Raw genomic sequence first — 19,508 nt, forward strand, 5'->3', positions numbered from 1 at the left:
GGGCAACATAAGGTCTTCTCTAGGTGTGACCCTTTCCTCCACGTCAGCCTTTCCTCGAACTCCCTCCCAAGCAGATGTCCACTCATCACCATGACAACCACGTCTCGCACCAAACAGCCAGGTTGTTTTGCAAAGAGGCAGGAGGGTGGGCTTGTGATGCTTCTCCCTGGGAGAGCCCATCTGCTGCTCCAATTTCCATCTGGGGGAGGGAAGGGGAGGTTGGCAGCATCTGAAATTCACGTGCTTCAAGGTCCATGTGGATTTGGGGCTCCAGGCATCCTTAAAATGTACTTATTTAAATCCTGTTGTATCTAGAGCCACCAGCCACACCTCACTCAACATATGATGCTGGCCAGGGTTCCTCAAGCCTCCACAGCCAACAGAGGGAGCAGGGTCCCATCCCTCACTAAGTTAACTACGGCGGGGCGTTCTCAATGCCATGGGCTGAAGCCGTGCCAGCCATCCACTCAGAGGGCAGTGGGTAAAGCAGGTGAGGTGACATAGGCTCATGTGGTGGGGAACCTCCCATGGAGCTTGGATGACAGCAAATTAAAGTATGGCGTGGCACATGCTGGTCTCAACACGTCGAGACCCAGGGACAGCTGCTCAGGGCAGAGATAAATGCCTGTAATAAAAATATACTAATGTGAATAAATCATTCTAATAAATATCTTGGCTCCAGTTGGTGAAACTAAAGCTTGGATTTTTAAAATGTCAATTCTGATTTTGTCTGCCTGATTAAACTGAAAATACAGCAATATAACCCACATTGCTTTGGATGAAACATCATCAAACTAGCGCACACCCACTCAGCTCACGCCATCTGTAATAAAGGCATAACATTTCCGAGCGCTCTCCTGAATCACAAGTGTGTTAGGAGCTCCAGTTAGGGACAGAGACCATTAGCTCAGAGCTAGGCGAGCCGCAGTCTTCCCACGGGTCTACAATACTTTTACCTCAAACATGAAATCCCAGGGCTGATGAATGGCTCAGCTTGGTGACAGCTTTCTCTGGGAATCACTTCCTATTCTCTGTTTTTAAAAAAGTCTGTCATCCTCAGTCATCTGATATTCCAACAAAGATTTCTTCCTCCAACCAGCTCCGGGGGTCAGCGGAGACCCACCACACAACAAGAGCTCCAAGCAGGGATGAGCTGAGAGCAGAAACCTCTGGGGTCAGATAGAAGGTCTAACTCAGCCACGTGGACATCTTCTTTCAAAAGCCCTCGAATCCATCCCCTGACATATACGTGGCTCAGAAAAAATTACGGTATTGTTCTTTTTCTCCCATTCCTCCTTACAATTCAGGTCACTCCTGTGATATTTATCTTGAGGAGAACAGGAGCTTGGATAAAGTATTTATTCTTGCCGTAGTTACTCCCATGGGGGAGATCGTATCTTTTCAAAGCAGATCTGTGGCTTAGAAGTATCATGACAAGACACACTGGGAAAACCAGCCAGTCTGTATTTTAAAATCTCTGAGGCAGGCTGTGAATGGAAGGGAGGAAGGGAGTGTCCCTCTTGCACCTCGATGTCCAGATATTTCATGGGACATGATTCGACTAAAAAACTAAAACCCTTGTGCGTTGCTGATAGGAATGTAAAAAAAAATGTTCTGTAACCGTGGAAAACATTTGCAGTTCCTAAAAATGGTAAAGGCTGAATGACCACATGACCCACTGTCTATCTGAAATAAATGTTTTTTTCAACTTTTTATTGTGGTAAAATACACATAAACATAAAATTTACCATCTTAACCATTTTAAGTGTATAGTTCAGTGTTATTAAATACATTCATAATTTTGTGTGATTATCACAACCATCTATCTATAATATTTTTCATCTTGTAAAATCAAAATTTTATACCTGTGCCAAATTCAAATTTGGCTGGGCACCCTGCATTGTTATTTGCTAAATCTGGGGGCTCCGTGGAGCGCCGAAAAGCTGCTACCGCCACTGAAGTCCCATGTAGCACACTTGGGCCTGACTTTGTTCTCTGCACCTGGTCTGCTGAAATCTCTCCTCCACCTCTGACCACCGGGCACACCTGGACATGTCTACTACATTATCGTTCACTGTCTTTTCTACAGAGCCAGGTAAAGGGCAGGAAGCAGATGGGAGTGCCCAACCCAGCATTTCAGAGCAGAATCATACTTTTTTCTAAACTCACCTCTGCATTTTTTTTTAATTTTTAGTGATAGGGTCTCACTCTGCCACCTAAGCTGGAGTACAGCGGCATCATCATAGCTCACTACAGCCTCAAACTCCTGTGCTCAGGCTATCCTCCTGATTCAGCCTCCTAAATAGCTGGGACTACAGGTGCATGCCACCATGCTAATTTATTTTTTATTTTTTTGTAGAGACTGGGCCTTGCTATGCTGCCCAGGCTGGTTTTAAACTTTTGACCTTGAGCAATCCTCCCACTTTGGCCTTCCAAAGTTCTGGGACTACAGGCATGAGCACCTGCACCCAGCCTTGCCTCTGTATTTTGATGCTTTGTTAAATACTGTCCAAAGCTGGGTCGACGTGGCCAGTGCTGAGCAAGTGCCTGTGTTATGTCCTGCACTGTGCATGGCACCTCTCATTGAGGACAGGAAGATGCATGCAACAAAGACCCTGACCTGGGACGGTGTAACATGGAGACAGCACCCAGTGATCTTTCTGGCCTCAGAGCCTCTGTGGGACAAGCCAGGGTATAAGCAAATACACATGTGAACAAAAGCAGTTCCTGTGCCAGAGGAGCTAAACGGATGAGCCCAGAGACTGAACCACCAAGGAAACAGAATTGTTAAATTTTTTTTCCTGAACTCTCATGGATTGCTGGTGGGAATGTAAAATGTTCTGTCCCAGTGGAAAACATTTTAAGTTCCTTTTTTTAAAAAGGTAAACATTAAATAGCCACATGACCTGGCAACCCCACTCCTAGCTATATGCCCCAAAGAGCTGAAAACAAGTGTCTACACAAAAACCTGTACCCGCACATTCATAGCATCACTATTCACATTAGTCAAAAGATAAGAACAACCCAATGTCTGTCAACGGATGAGTGAATAAATAAAACGTGGTATATCCATTTAGTGGCATAATTCAGCCATGAAAAGTAACGAAGTCCTGACACATGTTATAACATGGATGAACCCTGAAAATACCATGCTAGGTAAAATAAGCTGAACAGAAATAACTGGAATAGGCAACTCCACAGAGAGAGGAAACAGAGCCGTCACTGCCTGGGGCTGGTGGTGAGGGGGGAATGGGAAATGACTGCTTAATGAGTACAGGGTCTCCTTCGGAGATGATGAAAATGTTCTGGAACTAGATAGTGGAGGTGGCTGCACAACATTCTACTAAATGCCACCGAATTATACACTTTAAAATGGCTAAAATGGTAAATTTTATATCATGTGTGTACTATTACAGTTTAAAATAGTGGGGGAACAAGAGTACCGAGAGCCCTCTAAGGACCTAAAACACGCTGCCTTCACCATAAGAGCCACTTCAGCTGAGCACCATGCCCGTGCATGAAGGTCGCCCACCAGCCTGTACAGGACTAACGCTCCGGTGACCCGGGCACAGGCAAAGTGCGAGATGGCCCAGGGAGGGGATGGGCTGTCAGGGTTGCAGTGGCAGCTGCCCATCAACCACAGACACTCTCCTCTCTGGTCACCTGCCTCACATACCAGGTGCCACACTGGGTCCACTTGTGGGGAAGGCAGGAGTTCCATGGCTCAAAGCTACCAGTGCTGCAGAACTCAGGAATATTCCATCTGGTTTTGCTTAATTCTCAAATGAGAAAATCTACACCAACCCTTTCTAAAACTGTCACTTAGCGGCCAGCATCTGCCCCAGGTTCTACAAGTTCGCTGCAAACACCTGCAATTTTTCCAACCTGCTAATTTAAAGGCAAGAAGCCCTGTGTACGTAGAATTTAATGACAGCAAGCTACTGGGGCTACAAAGCAATTGCTTAGCTTTATTGGAGGTTCAAGGCTGCGGTTCTCTGGGAGGCCTGACCCACGACCTCTTCTGTATTCCCCCCGCAGCCCCCACACTTGGCCTTCAGCCCTGCACACATTCTAAGAAAATAGCTTGACATCTGAAAGTGAATGAAACGATGGTGTCCAAGCCAAATGGAAATTAAATGACCAATACTAAGTCAATATCAGACTTTGATTTCCAGGGGGCATTTTCTACAGTATTTAACTTCCACCAGTCCGTGTCGGCCAGATCTTTGTTCTCATGATATAAGAAGTCCAGTTTTGGGTAATATGATCAGTCCTAAATAAAAAACAACTGAGTTTAGTCTCAATGGAACTACCTAAGGCTAAAACCAAGTCCTATGAGACATAATTCAAAACACAAGTTTTGCCAGATAATATATAAAGATGATACCAATGATCCAATTATCTTCCACTAAATCTACCCATCCAACTTCTATGAATATACACAAAATAGGATATTTGGTTTGTTTAAACTTGTAGAAAAGGAGAGTAGCAGAATTGGATATTATTTTAATGGTGACTTTAATAATACATGTTTATTTCAGTGATACCTACAAGGTATGACCTTTACTACAAGTCAGCAGCGTATCTGATCCATGTAAACAGCCCCAACCTGCTTAATCATCTTTTGTCCCTTCCACTCCTGCCAAGGTGGGACCATGTCCAATACGGGACAAGACCTGAGGGAGAAAGGAAGCCACCCTTCCCTCTCAGGACGTGGCTCTATTATTACTCACAGCTCATTTTAGTCTTGAATATCCTCCTGAAACCTCCCAAAGACTCCAACTCCACAGAACCGAATGGGTGGTGCCATCGGCTCGTCCCTACTGTGACTACACCAAGCTAGTCTGCACTGGCCACAAATGTTTTTGCCTGTTTGTGTGATACTGGCTCCATGGGTTCAGACTGGCTCAACTTGGTTTTAGATGATCCAAATTGACTCAAGCCAGTTAATGGGTCAAAAGCCTTTCCTTTTATTTCTTTTATTGTAGTACAAACACAAGACACAAAATTTATCATCTTAACCATCTGTATATGTACCGCTCAGGGGCATCAAGGACGTTCACAACCATCACCACCATCATCTCCAGAACTTTTTCACCTTCTCAAACCAAAACTCTTTGCCAGTAAAACACCAACTCCCCATTCCCCCACCCCCAGCCCCTGGCACCCACCATTCTACTTTCTGTAGAAAGATATGAATTTGACTACTCTAGGGACCTCATATAAGTATCTGTCCTTTTGCGGCTGGTTTATTTCACTTAGCATAATGTCCTCAGGGCTCTTCTATGTGGTAGCATGTGCCACAGTTTCCTTCCTTAGACTCTCCTTTTGTACTTTATCACTATGACTGTGGTTTAGGGAACAAACGATCTTCCCATAAATATCTGAAAAAATTACCCAGCCGTGATCTCCAAATATGGGCCCAACTGCCCATATTTTAGGTGTTGGAATCTCTTCGATTAATTCATTCTGTTTCCTTCTTCTTGCAGTTCACAAGGGGGGCTGAGATTAAGTATTAGTGAAATATTAAGCAAGAGAAACCTTGGACAGCAATTCCTCTTCACAATATCTCCCATGATTTGCAGATACAACGTGACAATGCAGCAAGAGGCACCCTGGGAGGGACCCAAAGGCTGAGTGAGAAACGCTGGGGCAGGGGCAGGGCTGCATCAGTAATGAGAGTGGGCAGACAGGTCCCAGAGGCAGAATCAGAGGCCACATGCCAGTGTGTGGGCCAAAGGAGAGGAGGGCTGACTGAGGAGAGAAGACAGAGAATGGGTAACACTTCCCCAAACAGCAGCATCCCTCCCACCTGACGAGCTCCCTGGCCTGCACAGCTGGCTGCACCCACCCATGGGGCAGACCTGGCAGCAAGTCAGCACCCAGGTCTCGTGTCTCTTTAACGGACCAGGAGCAGACAGGAGGATCCGGACAACAAGCTTCTCGTAAGTCCAGGTGCAAGCACCTTTCAGCTTCATTTATGCCTTGGCTTGCTCTCAGCTGGAGAGAGACCAGCTTCTTTTCTGTGAAGGCTGACTGTGGAATCAACTGACAGATGTGGACTTGGTGGTTCTGGAGGCCATCAGCCCAAGGGACTCCATGCCACACCTCCTTTCTCCACCTGTCTGAGCTGTGCTTGGTTTTCCTGAGCTGTCTCTGATAGTATCTGATGTGGGATTAGGAGTTATTCTTGGTTAGGCCCCTTATTACCATAACCTCGTATCTTTTTTTAGCAACTGATTAGCATTGGCTGCAATCTGAATGCTTTGGGGTGAAAACCCTATGACTGCCATCACCACGCTGTCACATCTCGGTCGAGCACACCATGTGTGACATTAAGCATTTCTGTGTGTTCAGAGATGGGGTCTTTCTTTTTGAACAGATGTTTCTAAAAATTCTTGCCTGGAGCCCTGCACATCCTGGGGAATGTCACAGACTAACCAGTTTTGTCAGCTGGATGTCTCTTGAGCCCCTGGTACATGTGAGGCACGGTGTCAGGTGCCACAGGGGCCCGAGGATGGGAGGCACAGGGTCTCTAGGAGCAGATGCATGTGGACCAGCTCTGGTCCCATACCCACCTCTCACATTCCCCACAATCTTCCCTGGACACACCACAGGCAAATTAGTGCAATTCGAGTCACCATCACGCACACATGGTGAGCACTCTGTCTGCTGGCACCTTCTCAAGTCCCTCCCTGCACATCCCTACAGACACTGCCCATCTACCCCTTCCATCTGAGGGTGACCCTCTGCCCTCCCATCTACCACAGCTGCTCAGGCTCAGGGGACCTCAGTGGCCACAGCTGGGTTCTCTCTTTCCCAGCAAGATCTCCCCTAAATGCCCTGCTGCATTTGGCCTTCCTGATGACCCTGCCCCTCAGCTACTATGCCCCTGGCTCCCCTACCTTCCCCCAGTGGCCCCCTCTGTCCCTCTCTCATCACAATCCCCAACCCAGGTCCTTCACCTTCCCCTTGTCTTCTTTTGGGGCTCATGGCCCCATCACAATTCGAGCCCCACTCCATGCTGAGGGTACCCATGCACCTCCATGTTCAGCTCCGCCTAGTCAGTCATCTTCCCAGTGCCCTCTCGAAAGCCCAGAGCCCCTCTGCTTGTCACCTGCTCTGAGCCCATCCCCAAAGCTGCCTGGAACTCATAGGCTGAGGGTGGGCACCTCTCCTGAGCACCCAGCCCACCTGAACAGGGGTTTGGGGCATCTCCCTCTAGCTGCTTTCACCTTAGCACCCCCAGTGCCTTCAGCATCTCAGGCACAGTTTGCATGGGCTACGGAGGAGGGACTGCAGAGTTAGCCAGCACAGGAAACCGGAAGCAGCCTGGTGGGGGACAGGAGTTACGGGTGGAAACCGGGGAGAAGGCGCCATGGTTAAGAGAGCCCCAGAATTTGCAGTTAGTGAGGGAAGAGTGGTCCCGAGCCCAGTTTCTCTGTCCAGAAGCAAGAGTGTGTGGAGTTCTCAGTTAACTTCCTGTTAGAAATTGGGTGTGGTAAAATCAAGGCAATCCTTGGAGCTGTGTCCCCCAAATCTGGGACTCTGGAGAAGACAGAGGCTGAGGATGCAACCAAAATGGCATGGGGGAAACCCCCAGGAGGGGAGAGGCCACATTCAGAAGCGGCCTGCAGACAGGGGAGAGAGTGAAGGCTCCTTGGGAGCAGCCCCCACTCCCACTGGCTCCAGTGTGGCCCCAGCCAGCTCTGGTCCTCCTCTCGTCCTGCCTCACAAGCTGGGCTCACCTCTCCTTTGTGTCACTCCTGAGGACAGGGCCACCATCCAAGCCACTGGAGTCTCCAGCCCTGCCCTGCATGGCCTGTACCCAACTGTGTGCCAGGTCTCACCCAACAGCCTCCCCAGACCGAAAAGAGGTTTCCCTGGACTTAAAAAACATCATCATCAGGGTGGCACTGCATGCTCCTCACCTTCCACCCACTGACCCAGATCAACTCCCCCTCAACCAGCCCTGGGAGATGGGCAGTCGTCGATGCCAGCCATGTATCCAGAATGTCCCGAAGCCTGGAGCTGCCGCGGTAGGGTGGGACCCAGGCCTCCTGGCTGTGGCTTGGATATTCTCAACCAATGCACTCTGCGATGTAGCCAAGGACTGGGGGAGGCGGCATTTTCTAGATCACCGTTAGCAGAAGGGCTTTGCATGATCTTCCCCAGGCAACAAAAACAGTGTTTTAGAAACCCTGGTTTTAACTAGATTTTAAAAGCACTGTAAGCAATTCCAGTCCTGCCAAATAAACTGCTCTGTGACAACAACGGCCACCTCTGGTGATATGTCATCAAAAACCTTCATAAAATTCACAAGGCGGCTGTGCTGACTCGGCAAATGGGCCCCGAGGACTGGAGCTAGGAGGCTCAAGCAGAGCAAGCAGGGGGCTGCCCACGTCAACACGCACCTGCAGGGTTTTGTTTTGCAAGGCAGTCCTGGGAATTAACAACAGTAGGTGCAGTGGCCACCCTGCCATGGTGCAGGGAGGGGAGGATAGTAGGAAGCAGCTCAGCACAGGAGACAGGGGGACCATCCCATGCAGCCTCCCGTGTACAGAGGCAGGAGCGCTGGGTGTGACGCCTCTGCCACAGGTGGGCAGCGGGAGGGAGGGCTACAGAATCCAGGGGCAGGGCTGCAGGAAGGAAAAGGCAAACTGTATTCCACTGAGGCGTGGAGGCTGGTGAGGACCTTCCCCTGCCCAGGCCACGTCCCGATGCTCCAGCCCCCAACCCCCAAACCCTGGTCCTCAGCACCACCTGCAGGCTGTTTCTCCAGCTCTGTCCCTCCTGTGGGCGAGGCAGGCTCGGACACAGGGCAAGCACCAAAGCCCCCTGTGCAGGACGACCTCCTGTGCACACCTGCTGCCCCCTGCATGCCAACAGAGGGAGGGCGCCTGGCCTTCAACAACCCCACGGACTCCTCCCTCAGGCCTCCGCCATAAAGCAGGTATAATACTTGCCTCATAGGCGGCCAAATGGGGAACAGGTGTGAGGCCCCAGCTCGGAACACACGGTGCCACTGCCTCCCCCGGGGGGCAGGCCAAGGTCACCTGTGCACTCAGCACCCCCTCCCCCTATGTGTCGCCAGCATTCCTACTGCAATCTCAAAAGGGCCTTGGAAAAGTGAGCCTGACTTGAATGCCAAGTCACAGCCAAAGCGTCTCTGCAATGAGCGGTGATGGACAATTGCACGCTCCACCTGGCCTCAGGGCCCTCTCTATCCCACCTCACTTTCACTGTTGTATTAAGTTGGCTACAATGTATTGATTTTCCCTTTTTTCTATCGTCAGAGGGTTCTTTCTAGAAAAGCACTGGCTGGGTCAGCGATAAACAGAAATCATGAAAGCCCTAAATAATGAAAACATGTATTTGGTTTGCTGTCCCAAGACATAGAGCTGTTTCACACACTTGTGTAAATCAAACAGCTCTGACTCGATGGTCACTGAGGTCCTGGACAGAGAATGCCCGCAGCCCCAGAAATCTCCATGATCCAAAGGCATCAGTTGCTAAAGGGAGAATTTCAGGCAGAAGAGACTTTTTCAGGGTGGCCTATCTCCTGATAGATGTCACAAGGTCACGGGCTGGGGGAGGTGGACTCTAAAACCATCAGTCCAGTCGCCACCAAGTCAGACCCTCATGAGACCACAGACTTAAGATCTTCGGTGCTGGACAAACGTGCTCTTACAATGTCCCCCCAGGAGTGAGGATGAGCTGCCCAGTGGGAAGCACTGAGCAGCAAACCACTCTCTTCAAGGGACATACACAAGGACATGCCAGGTCCACAAAGCTCATCCCTGGAGCTGTGGGGCTGAGCCAAGCAGTGGGTGCCCAGCTGGGGCCCTCCCTCCATGCTCACTGCCAGATGGCAGAGGGCCACAAAGGTGGGGTACAAATGCCAGTTCTACCAGTGCACTCAACATGAGCCTGGCTGGACCTAACCCATATATTCTTTAATTGTTGCACAGGGAAAAAAATCAATATTTCATGTCAACAAAGCTCAATAAAATTAAGAAGAATGCCACAAGGATAATCTCCACTTAACTTGTTTGATCTATGGCCTGAGCCCTGGTGAAGTCAGAACATGACAGCACCCAAGACTGGGACAATTTTATAAGCCAGAAGCCTTGGTGTCTACTCGTCACTTCACTGTAGCCCTCCCATGTGTGCTACTCTGATGAAACCAGGAGGTCTGTGTTGGGGGAGGATGGGATGTGGGAGACACAAAGAAAATGGGGACCAGAGATCAGTAACACTAAGCCTGTTAAACAGGCAACAGAACAGAAGAGACCACCGCCATCCAGGGTACCACACAGTTTACCCACGCTAGCTCACTCTTGAGCAGGGAGACTCAGGTGCAGACTGCACAGAACCAGGCATGACCTCTTCTAGAGGCTCCTCAAGGGCTGCATGATGCAGTGGCTAGAGGCACGAGTTCTGGCGTAACACAGGCCGTTCATGAGTGAGGGATGTATCTCAGCCGTCTCGTCCCATCTCCTCGGGTGGTTCTAGGATTTACTGAGGTTATTCTCCTGCTGCCCTTGGCAGGGTACTGGCAGTCACCACCAATGCTGCTGCCACCTCCACTGTCACCCAGGGACTTTCCACAAATGACAAGAAATGTTACGTCTGCAAAAGCCAAAGGTCCTGATGGTGACAACCTTTCTATCATTGCCATTTTGGGTTGATGTTGCATTACTTTGAGAGAACTTTTTTTTTTTTTAGTAAAAAGTATACATAGATCTTCTCTGGTCCCCATCTTCTTTGTGTCTCCCACATCCCATCCTCCCCCAACGCAGACCCCCTGGTTTCATCAGAGTAGCACACATGGGAGGGCCACCTGCAGGCTGGAGCCTTTCAGAATGCGTGGCGCCCCCGGGCCACACATTCCCACTCCTGGCACATGGAGCAACTCATTTTTCATGTCAGCCAGACTAAAGCAACATCCTCTGTGAGTTCATCCATCCAGTTTGGGAAGAAGGGACCATCCACTTAAATCCCTCAGTACCCAAGGAGGTGGAAGGGTGACGGATGAGTCATCAACATCTTGAAACCACTGCAGGGATGATCAAAATAATATGATGGAAAATCAAAAGAAAATGTACTGAAGAAAACATCTGCAGAAAAAGTAACACCTGTAGTTTATAAAGTGCTCCTATGAAATATGAAAAAGCATCGAAACCCCAAAAGATAAAGGGCATGAATCAGACATTCACAGAAGAGAAACAGTTAGACAAGATAATCGTGGGGAAAGGGTCAGTGTTGATGTACAACATGGGAATTTATCCCCAGGTAATAAACCAAGGGAAGGAAAACATGACTTGTACAAAGACGTCTATGCCAGCTTTACTTATAAGAGAAAAGGCCACCCACAGCCTACACGCACAATGGCAGAGTATTTACAGACAACTAAATTACATGGCACAGCGCCCAAACGGAACATTTAAAGGTCAGTAAAAATAATCATGAAAATTATATGGCAACATGGAGAAACGTTTATAATACGTCATCAGATTTTAAAAGCCGAATGACAAAGTCACATGTGGGGTATGATGACAGCTACACACACTATTTATGCTCCGTGCTACAGTCTGAAAGGAGCACAGAGAAATGAAAACAGCTCACCTGTCAGGGTGGTAGGGGGATCATGGAGGATGCATTTTTCATATTCCCATTTTTTCTAACTCTAGTGCACTACTGTCACCCACGCATTGACTAAATAAATGTTATTCACTACTCTTAAAAGTATCTGGGACATACCTTTTCCAGCTTTAAAATGAATAGAGTAAGGAATGCTATTTGATGTTTTCCTCCAACCAAAATCTTCTAGAGCATTGCCCCTCCAACCCACATGTGGTGTCTTGATGAAATGCAGATTGGGATTCAGAAGTTCTGGGGTGGGGCTCCCCAGAGATGCCAGTGCTGTGTGGCCATGGACCACACTTTAAAACAGTCTAAAGCATCCAGGTGGCCAGCATTGCCCACTTCTCCACTCAGATTTTTTTTTTTAACCACAGCCTCAACTATAGGTAAGATGCAGACAGCACTGGGAACAGAGAGGTGGGCTCGGACACACAGGCACCCTGTGCACCTGTTTGAGGCCAGGCCTTTGTTGGCTCCTGACAAGTCTGGCTGTAGCTGGGGAGAGTAGGGATTGCTTTTAGGAAAACAGGTAGTGATTTCCAGCAAACCATTATCAAATTTTATAGTGCACATCCTTCATATAGAACATTGCTTCCAAGATGATTTCTATTGCCAGTGGCTCCTTTTGGTTAAATTTTAAAGAGTTCCTCATCCAGAACAGGCTACTCAGATCTATAGGACAGGAAGACCTTGGCCTATAGAGTCCTCAGAAAGAGCACTCAGGACCCAAGGCCTCAGGGTCATTGTCAGCCCTGAGCTGGGAACTTCCAGGCTCTCCCCTTGATGAAATTAATTTGTGAATGAATGAATGAAGCCAAAAATGCTATCTAATCATTAACCAGCTTAAATAAGAGCATTTGCTTCCAGAACATACCCTCCCTAGGGAGAAAAGCTACTTGCTTTTCCATTCAAAGCTTCTTCTCAAAGAACAGACCTCCTCCTGGCCCTCCACAATGGTCCAGGACTTCCTCCCACTCCCCACGGGTGGCAAATACCACCCATGCAATCATTCACCCTTCCCACTCATTCACCTCCCAGCTCTGCAACCCAAAGGTCTGTGGGTTTTTATTCAAATTAGGATCTGGTTAGTGTGGGGCACAAAAGCAGCAGAACATCAGGTCTTGCTCACTCCCCACCAGGCTCTAAAGATAGTTTTCTTCGACAAGAACATGGCCAGGGATGCTATTTGTCACAAGAGGCAGCATGCCATGCATCCTGTGCAGCCCACATCAATCCCTACGGCGCCATCGCCATTGTTGGGGGACGAGCCCAGGCCCTGCCACAGACTGAAGAAAGAGGGAGGTGCTTTGGCCTGGAGCCCAGGGCCAGGGCCAGGGCGGCCCACCCTCTGGGCGAGCTCCCGCAGCATCCGTTGGTACAGTGGCAGTTTCTGGACCCCCCACGGCCCCCAGTGAAGGCAGAATGGCTGTGAATGACAGGAACACCCCCAAAGCAAAGTCAACTGACACTTAATACTCTTCAGAGAAAACAAAAGGCATCCAAACACAAGCACTGGAAATCTAACAGCAAGTCAATATGATTTATATTCCAAACGCAAGCTCTCAGTATATAGATAATAAATATTCAAACTCATGAACTCTTTTGGGGAAAAAAAATAATTAAGGCTTTAAAAAATATGAAAGCAGTCTACATAATTGATCAAATAGAAGTTCCTTTACACAAGCCCAATAATCACATCTTCTTTATATACTCATGGAGGGTTTCTTTTCTTTTTTTGAAAGGCAGCTTTTCAAATGTGTTTATTAGAATACACACTTACTTTGCTCCAATTAAAAGAAAGTATAGTTATGCTTACATCCACTGCCCCCATTAACATTCACTTCTTCTCCATGATTTTATCAAACTTTCAAATAATTATTTTCAAAATAGTATTCACAGCTAATTGCCCATCAGGCCAAGATCCCCAGGCTTTTAGACACATGTCATTCAGATCCAATGGCCACTGTGAAATGCACTCAGGCTACTGTCTGTGGCACTGGGCCATCTCGCCCCTGGCTGCAGCAGTGCATGAACACCAGTGTCCCCACGTCCTGCCGACCTGAGTAGACCACCTGGGGATCCCTCACCATGAGCAGATCCAGGGCAGCGGGTGAGGAACTGGATCTCTTCTGGGGAGGGAATGGGGGTGTCTTTTGGCGGGGTGTCAGTTGTCAATTAGCCCTCAATGAGACTTCACTGGATTTACTCCTATATCTGTGGGGTGAGCTTAAGAGAAGTCAGAACATCCAAGCAACATGCTGTATAACTGAGCAATGACAAACTCAGCTCACCTTTTGAACTGTCAGGCACCCATCCCTCCCATCACCTTGGCTTCAGCATCTGCAGGGGTTACACCAGAATGTCCCTTCCTCTCAGCCCCCTCCGGCCCCTTTCCTGGGGACAGTCAGAGTCCTACCTGCTCTTGGGACCACTTTGGCCTCTCCTCTGGGGTCCTGGTCTTGGTCTTGAAGCCTCTCTGGGGGTCTCCGGGGTGCTTGGCCTCAGGAGGGAGGTTCAGGGACTTGGGCCTCGCCTCGTGCCTGCTGGGGCCGCAGCTGGCCTCGCCAGGCAGGCAGGCCTCCGTGGAGTCCTCGGCCCCTGGCTCGGGCCCGTGCTCGGGGCTGGCCTCGCTCGCGCTGGTGATGCTGGTCATACTCAGGCTCATCTTGATCTCGGCCACAATCTGGTCGATGTCCTCCTCCTGGTCCTCCAGGTCCCCATCCCCGCACCTCAGGCGGTAGGGGGAGGCACCACCCGAGTTCCCGTTGGCCTCCGGGGGATAGTAGTCCTGGTAGCCCTCTTTGCTGGGACAGTAGTGGCTGCCTTCTTCCTGGTCATGGGCCTCCAGGACAGGGGGCTCGTCCTCCGGCATGGGCAGGTGGTCGTCAGGGTAGTCCTGGCTGCCTTCAGACCCGTGGCCGTGGGGGTGTGGGCCTGCCGAGTCCGTCCACTCCTCCACCGCCTCCTGGCACTCGTCGGTGTCCACGGGGTGTACGCCGTGGGCCAGGTACTCCTCCCCGTTGCAGTCCATGCCCTCCAGGTAACTGTCATCCTCGGGGCAGTAGCGGATATAGTAGGTGATGCCCTCCTCCTCCTCGGGCAGGCCCTCATCGTAGTCCTCCTCCTCGGAGGTGTTGTTCACATAGTCGGAGCTGGAGTCCCCGTCGGGGCTGTGGTTGTGGCACTCCTGCTCCTCGGGCGTCGGGCTCTCCGGCCGCAGGGCGGCCAGCTCCAGGTCCTTGGGCACGTATGCCTCCAGGGGCAGCTCGGTGTCCTCGCTCTCAGGCTCCTGGCTGTGGGGCACGGGGCCCGGCCTCACCCTGTGGTCCAACATGCCGCTCGCTGCACTCTGACGCTTCCGGTGGGCCATGGCGGGCACTCACGCGGCCATCACCACCTGGAGGCAGCGCTGCGGGGAGGGACATTGGAAAGCACAGTGAGAACCCCACGAACATGAACAGCCTGAGACACACGAGGGGCCACTCCACTGCCACGGGAGCGCCCCCTACCCCGTTTGCTCAGAGCAATGTGAATGCACATCTGTTCAAATAATGTGACATTCAAATCCACCACGTCCAACTCATCCGTCGGAAACAACGTGCATCCATGCCAAAGAGAAAGGGGGCACTCAGAGCTCCAGGAAAATGAGGCAAGGGAGGCACCGACAATTTGCTAGGACACCTGCCTCTTTCCCGGACTCGCCGGCTCATTCCCGACTTGTGTGACATGCTGGCCGGTGTGGGTAGCCCAGGCAACCCAGACAAATGGTCATAACATTAGGTCATTTGCTCTCAGGAAGAAAACGAGGATTCATGAGGAGGGGCGTTAACTCTTCCCTGTCTGAATCGGTGGCTCCCCGAAGACCACCCGGGGCCCTTCTCCCCTACAGACTTGGAGGGACCAGATTTGCAGGAACTGTCTAGTCTGAGTAATGTGCAGAGAAGCTCAATGCAAGTCCCCAGCGACACGGGCATGAGGGCTCAGGAGGGAGGACTGTGCCATGTGGCTAAGGGGAGAAGAGGAGCACAGGGTGTGGCCACAGCCTGCAGGTGAGCAGTGTGGTGCCACCATGGTGAGGGGGTATCACAGGCATCCTGAGGGCCCAACTGGGAGAGGGCCTGGACCCACTGCCCAGGACTCTGCACTTTATCCCCCAAGCCACACTGATACGGTCTGAATGTGTCCCCTAAAGTTCATGTGTTGGAGACTTAATTCCTAATGCAACAATGTTGAGAGGTGGGATCTTTAACAGGTGATTGGGTCATGAGGGTTCTGACCTCATGAATGAATTAACCCTTTGCACTCGGATGTCCAGTGTGACTCGACACAATTAGCAAAAATTATAGAGATTAAAATTAATCTTTGAATGTATCAATCATTTGAAATATTAAAAATCCAAATAAATAAGTTTATATGAAAAGAAACTCCAGTTTTTTATTCTACTGCCGCACTTTGTAAAATCTGGGGTATTTAAGAAATTAAATCCTGAGTAGAATAAAGGAATCGAGAAAAAGCAAGTGAGTGCAAAGGGTTAATGCTGTTACCTGGGGGGGGGGGTTGTTATAAGAACGAGTCCAGCCCTCTCTAATTCTCTCTCTCTCTTTCTCTCTCTCTCGCTCTCTCTCTTGCTCCCTCTCACCCTCTCGCCTTCTACCACAGGACGATGTAGCAAGAAGGCCCTCACCAGATGCCAGCACCTTGATCTTGGACTTCCCAGCCTCCAGAACTATGAGAAATAAATCTCTGTTGTTTATAAATTACCTAATCTCAGGTATTCTGTTACAGCAACAGAAAACAGACCAAGACATCTGCAGAGTCAGAGGATGATTTTCAGCACAAGATTTCTCTGTGAACCCCACCTCTCTGGGCCCAGTGAGGGGACAGAGGCTGGAGGAAGAGAAGGCTGTGACAAAACTACTCCATCCTCCAGGAGAAGCCAGGGGCTAGCAGCAGGGCATTCAAAAGCTTGGCTCATGCTCTATTCCTAAGGCTGAGTGGTTCCCCCAAGTGTTTGTTTTATTCTTTAAATTGCACATTTACATTCACACATGCTTTTTTGTTGCATTGTAGTTCATTTATTTTAAAAACCTTATCCCAGTAGCCCACTTAAGCAATGAGAGTTTGCATGCTTAAAATGTTTAAAATAATAAATTTTATGTTATGTCTATTTTACTGCAGTTTAAAAAAAAAAGAAAAGAAAAAGAGAAGAGGACTTCAACTAAAGCAGTGGAGAAGAGAGAGGAGAATTGGCTCAGTGAGTGCTTAGGTGGTGGGAGCTACGGGGTCATATGGGACTCGGAGTGAAGACACAGAGCAGCTGTCGGTGACCCGGCAGTCACTGCCCAGACTCTGAGCTTGCTTTGCTGTGCATCCTCTTTCTTCCATCTCCCCTCTTTAGCACAGCCCATAAGCTAAAGGCCTTTCACATTCCATGTCCCCCAGAGCTCCACGCACAGCACCTTGCTTGCAGTGGTGCCCAAAACACATCTTGTTATGAGACTGAGTTTACCAGATGGTCACAGTCACAGCATTACAAATGTTCTCAAAAGAACTGAGAAGGTTGCACCGTCTGGGGGATGGACATGCTTGAAGCTCTGACTCAGGTGGGGCAAAGGCAATATATGTAACCTAAATATTTGTACCCCCGAAATATGCTGAAATTAAAAAACAATTAAAAATAAAAATTAAAAACTGAGGAGATAATTATTCCCTCCAGTCAAGACACTCAGAGTGTGAGCACAATTACTGATGGAGCCACCTGCTTCCAATGCGTGAATCCACTCCAAGGACGCTTGTCGTCTAAGGAAGTGGTGCTGACCATTGTCTGCAGGGGGCGCACGAACGGCTTTGTTGCAGTAGCATTGCTGGAATGCTGAGAGGGTCCCAGTGCCTCCCCAGAGCAGCCCACAGACTACAAGGATGTCCCACTCCAGGAAAACTGCCACTGAAAAGGACCCAGTAGGTCTGCCAGCCCATCCCCAAACCCTAAAACTGGCAGGACAATTCCAAAGAGCTGTTCCCAGGAAAAAACAAGGGGATGGGCATTCACTAAGACATTGGTAACCATAGGACACTGCCTCAAAGACCATACATGACTTCACAACAGATTTCTTATGTTCACAGAAGACAGCCGACCGCAAGGGACAGGTTGTAGGAGTGATATGTGGAACTTAGCAACCACACTCTTTTGAGCACATTAACAGCATTACTCAAATGGTCACCCAGAAGTGTGTGCTGAGTGCAATGGCTAACACAAAACCAGACTTCCATGTCTTGACTGTCAGGATGGTGGAGGGCAAATGGTGCCTAACTGACACATGAGCACGTAACTCCTATTTGGAGAGTGGGGTGGCACCATTTCTATAGAATCCCTGCATCTCCCCAGGCTCCGATGCCAAGCCGTGAACACCGCAGGTACTCACATCATTGTTAGAGAGCAAACTAAAATACACAGTACCTCTTACTATCTTATCTTCAAATTCTCTGTCATTTGGGTGATAAAAACCTGTAACATGCACATAGGCATATGTATACCCAAACCTATACAAAACACCCTCTAGGGCACTATATGACATAAGGACTAACATGCACATGTTACAGTAAAATGAAATAGTCTCAATCCTATTAATTCATTATCCAAGCTTTTAAAAACCAAAACACTTAGGATATTGTAGCAGAATTAGAACAGAACCAGTTTTTTTCTACCAGCATGTCCAGTTCTCTCTCTAAGCTTTCAGATGATTTAGAAGAATTTATTCCAGGCATATGACACTACCAGCAACCATATAATTTGGACTAAAATAACTTAATTCATAACTGACCACTGCTTCCTATACATTTTATATTTCTTTTTCTTGAAGTATTTGTTGCAATTTCATTTTTATTTCTTTAGAATAATTGTTACAGTCATTGTTGTTTGGTTAGGAGCTAATCCTTTTTTTTTTTTTTTTCTTTTTTGAGACAGAGTCTCACTTTGTTGCCCAGGCTAGAGTGAGTGCCGTGGCGTCAGCCTGGCTCACAGCAACCTCAATCTCCGGGGCTCAGCGATCCTCCTGCCTCAGCCTCCCGAGTAGCTGGGACTACAGGCATGCACCACCATGCCCGGCTAATTTTTTGTATACATATTTTTAGTTGGTCAATTAATTTATTTCTATTTTTGGTAGAGATGGGGTCTCGCTCAGGCTGGTTTCAAACTCCTGACCTTGAGCAATCCGCCCGCCTCGGCCTCCCAAAGTGCTAGGATTACAGGCATGAGCCACCACGCCCAGCCAGAGCTAATCCTTTTTATGCTCTGGTTTCACATAGAGAATCTTTGCTGGGTATAAGATTCTCGGATTGCAGTCTTATTTGCCATAGTCTGCCAACACTGTTCCATTGCCTTCTAGCATACAGCCTATAGATATGCAGTTTAGTACTAATCTGATTCTATTTACCTTGGTACAAAATCTAGAAGCTTGTATGTTTTTCCATCCACTCAGAGTTCAGAAATTCCATGAGTATATGTGTGGATGTGGGTCTTTTTTCATTAACTTTATACAAGATTCATTCTGCGATTTCTTTCCAGATCAAGTCCCACATCTTACTTTAGCTACAAGAACCTTCCTGCTATTTCTTTTTTATTTCTCTCCCTCACAGCCTTTTTCTCCTTCTGAAACACCTCTGGGATTTGTCCTCCAAATCACTTAACTTTACACTCATATCACCCATTTTATCCTATTTTTTCTGTGTGGTATAAATTAGTTCCTCCACTTGACCTTCCAAAATGCTAATTCAGTTTTTAGCAAGATGTGGCATGTGACTTTTCTTTGCTCCTGTTGGTGACAAAAAAGCCCCTATGACACCACTGCAGGTCTCTCAGCAAG

General features: G+C 48.7%; 1 protein-coding gene across 7 annotated transcripts in view; it reads right to left on the reverse strand.

Moving 5' to 3' along the window:
• The window catches only part of APBA2 (amyloid beta precursor protein binding family A member 2), a 217,462-nt gene that overhangs the window by 44,806 nt on the left and 153,148 nt on the right, over nucleotides 1-19,508 (reverse strand). For all 7 annotated transcript variants that reach the window (XM_012764602.2, XM_012764605.2, XM_012764600.2 and 4 more), the window contains exon 3: nucleotides 14,063-15,055. In XM_012764602.2, coding sequence (XP_012620056.1) covers nucleotides 14,063-15,016 — 954 coding nt within the window. In that variant the 5' untranslated portion in view covers nucleotides 15,017-15,055. The remainder of the gene's footprint in view (nucleotides 1-14,062; nucleotides 15,056-19,508) is intronic.

Source organism: Microcebus murinus, chromosome 7 (assembly GCF_040939455.1).
Source record: "Microcebus murinus isolate Inina chromosome 7, M.murinus_Inina_mat1.0, whole genome shotgun sequence".
Taxonomy (NCBI): Eukaryota; Metazoa; Chordata; class Mammalia; order Primates; family Cheirogaleidae; genus Microcebus; species Microcebus murinus.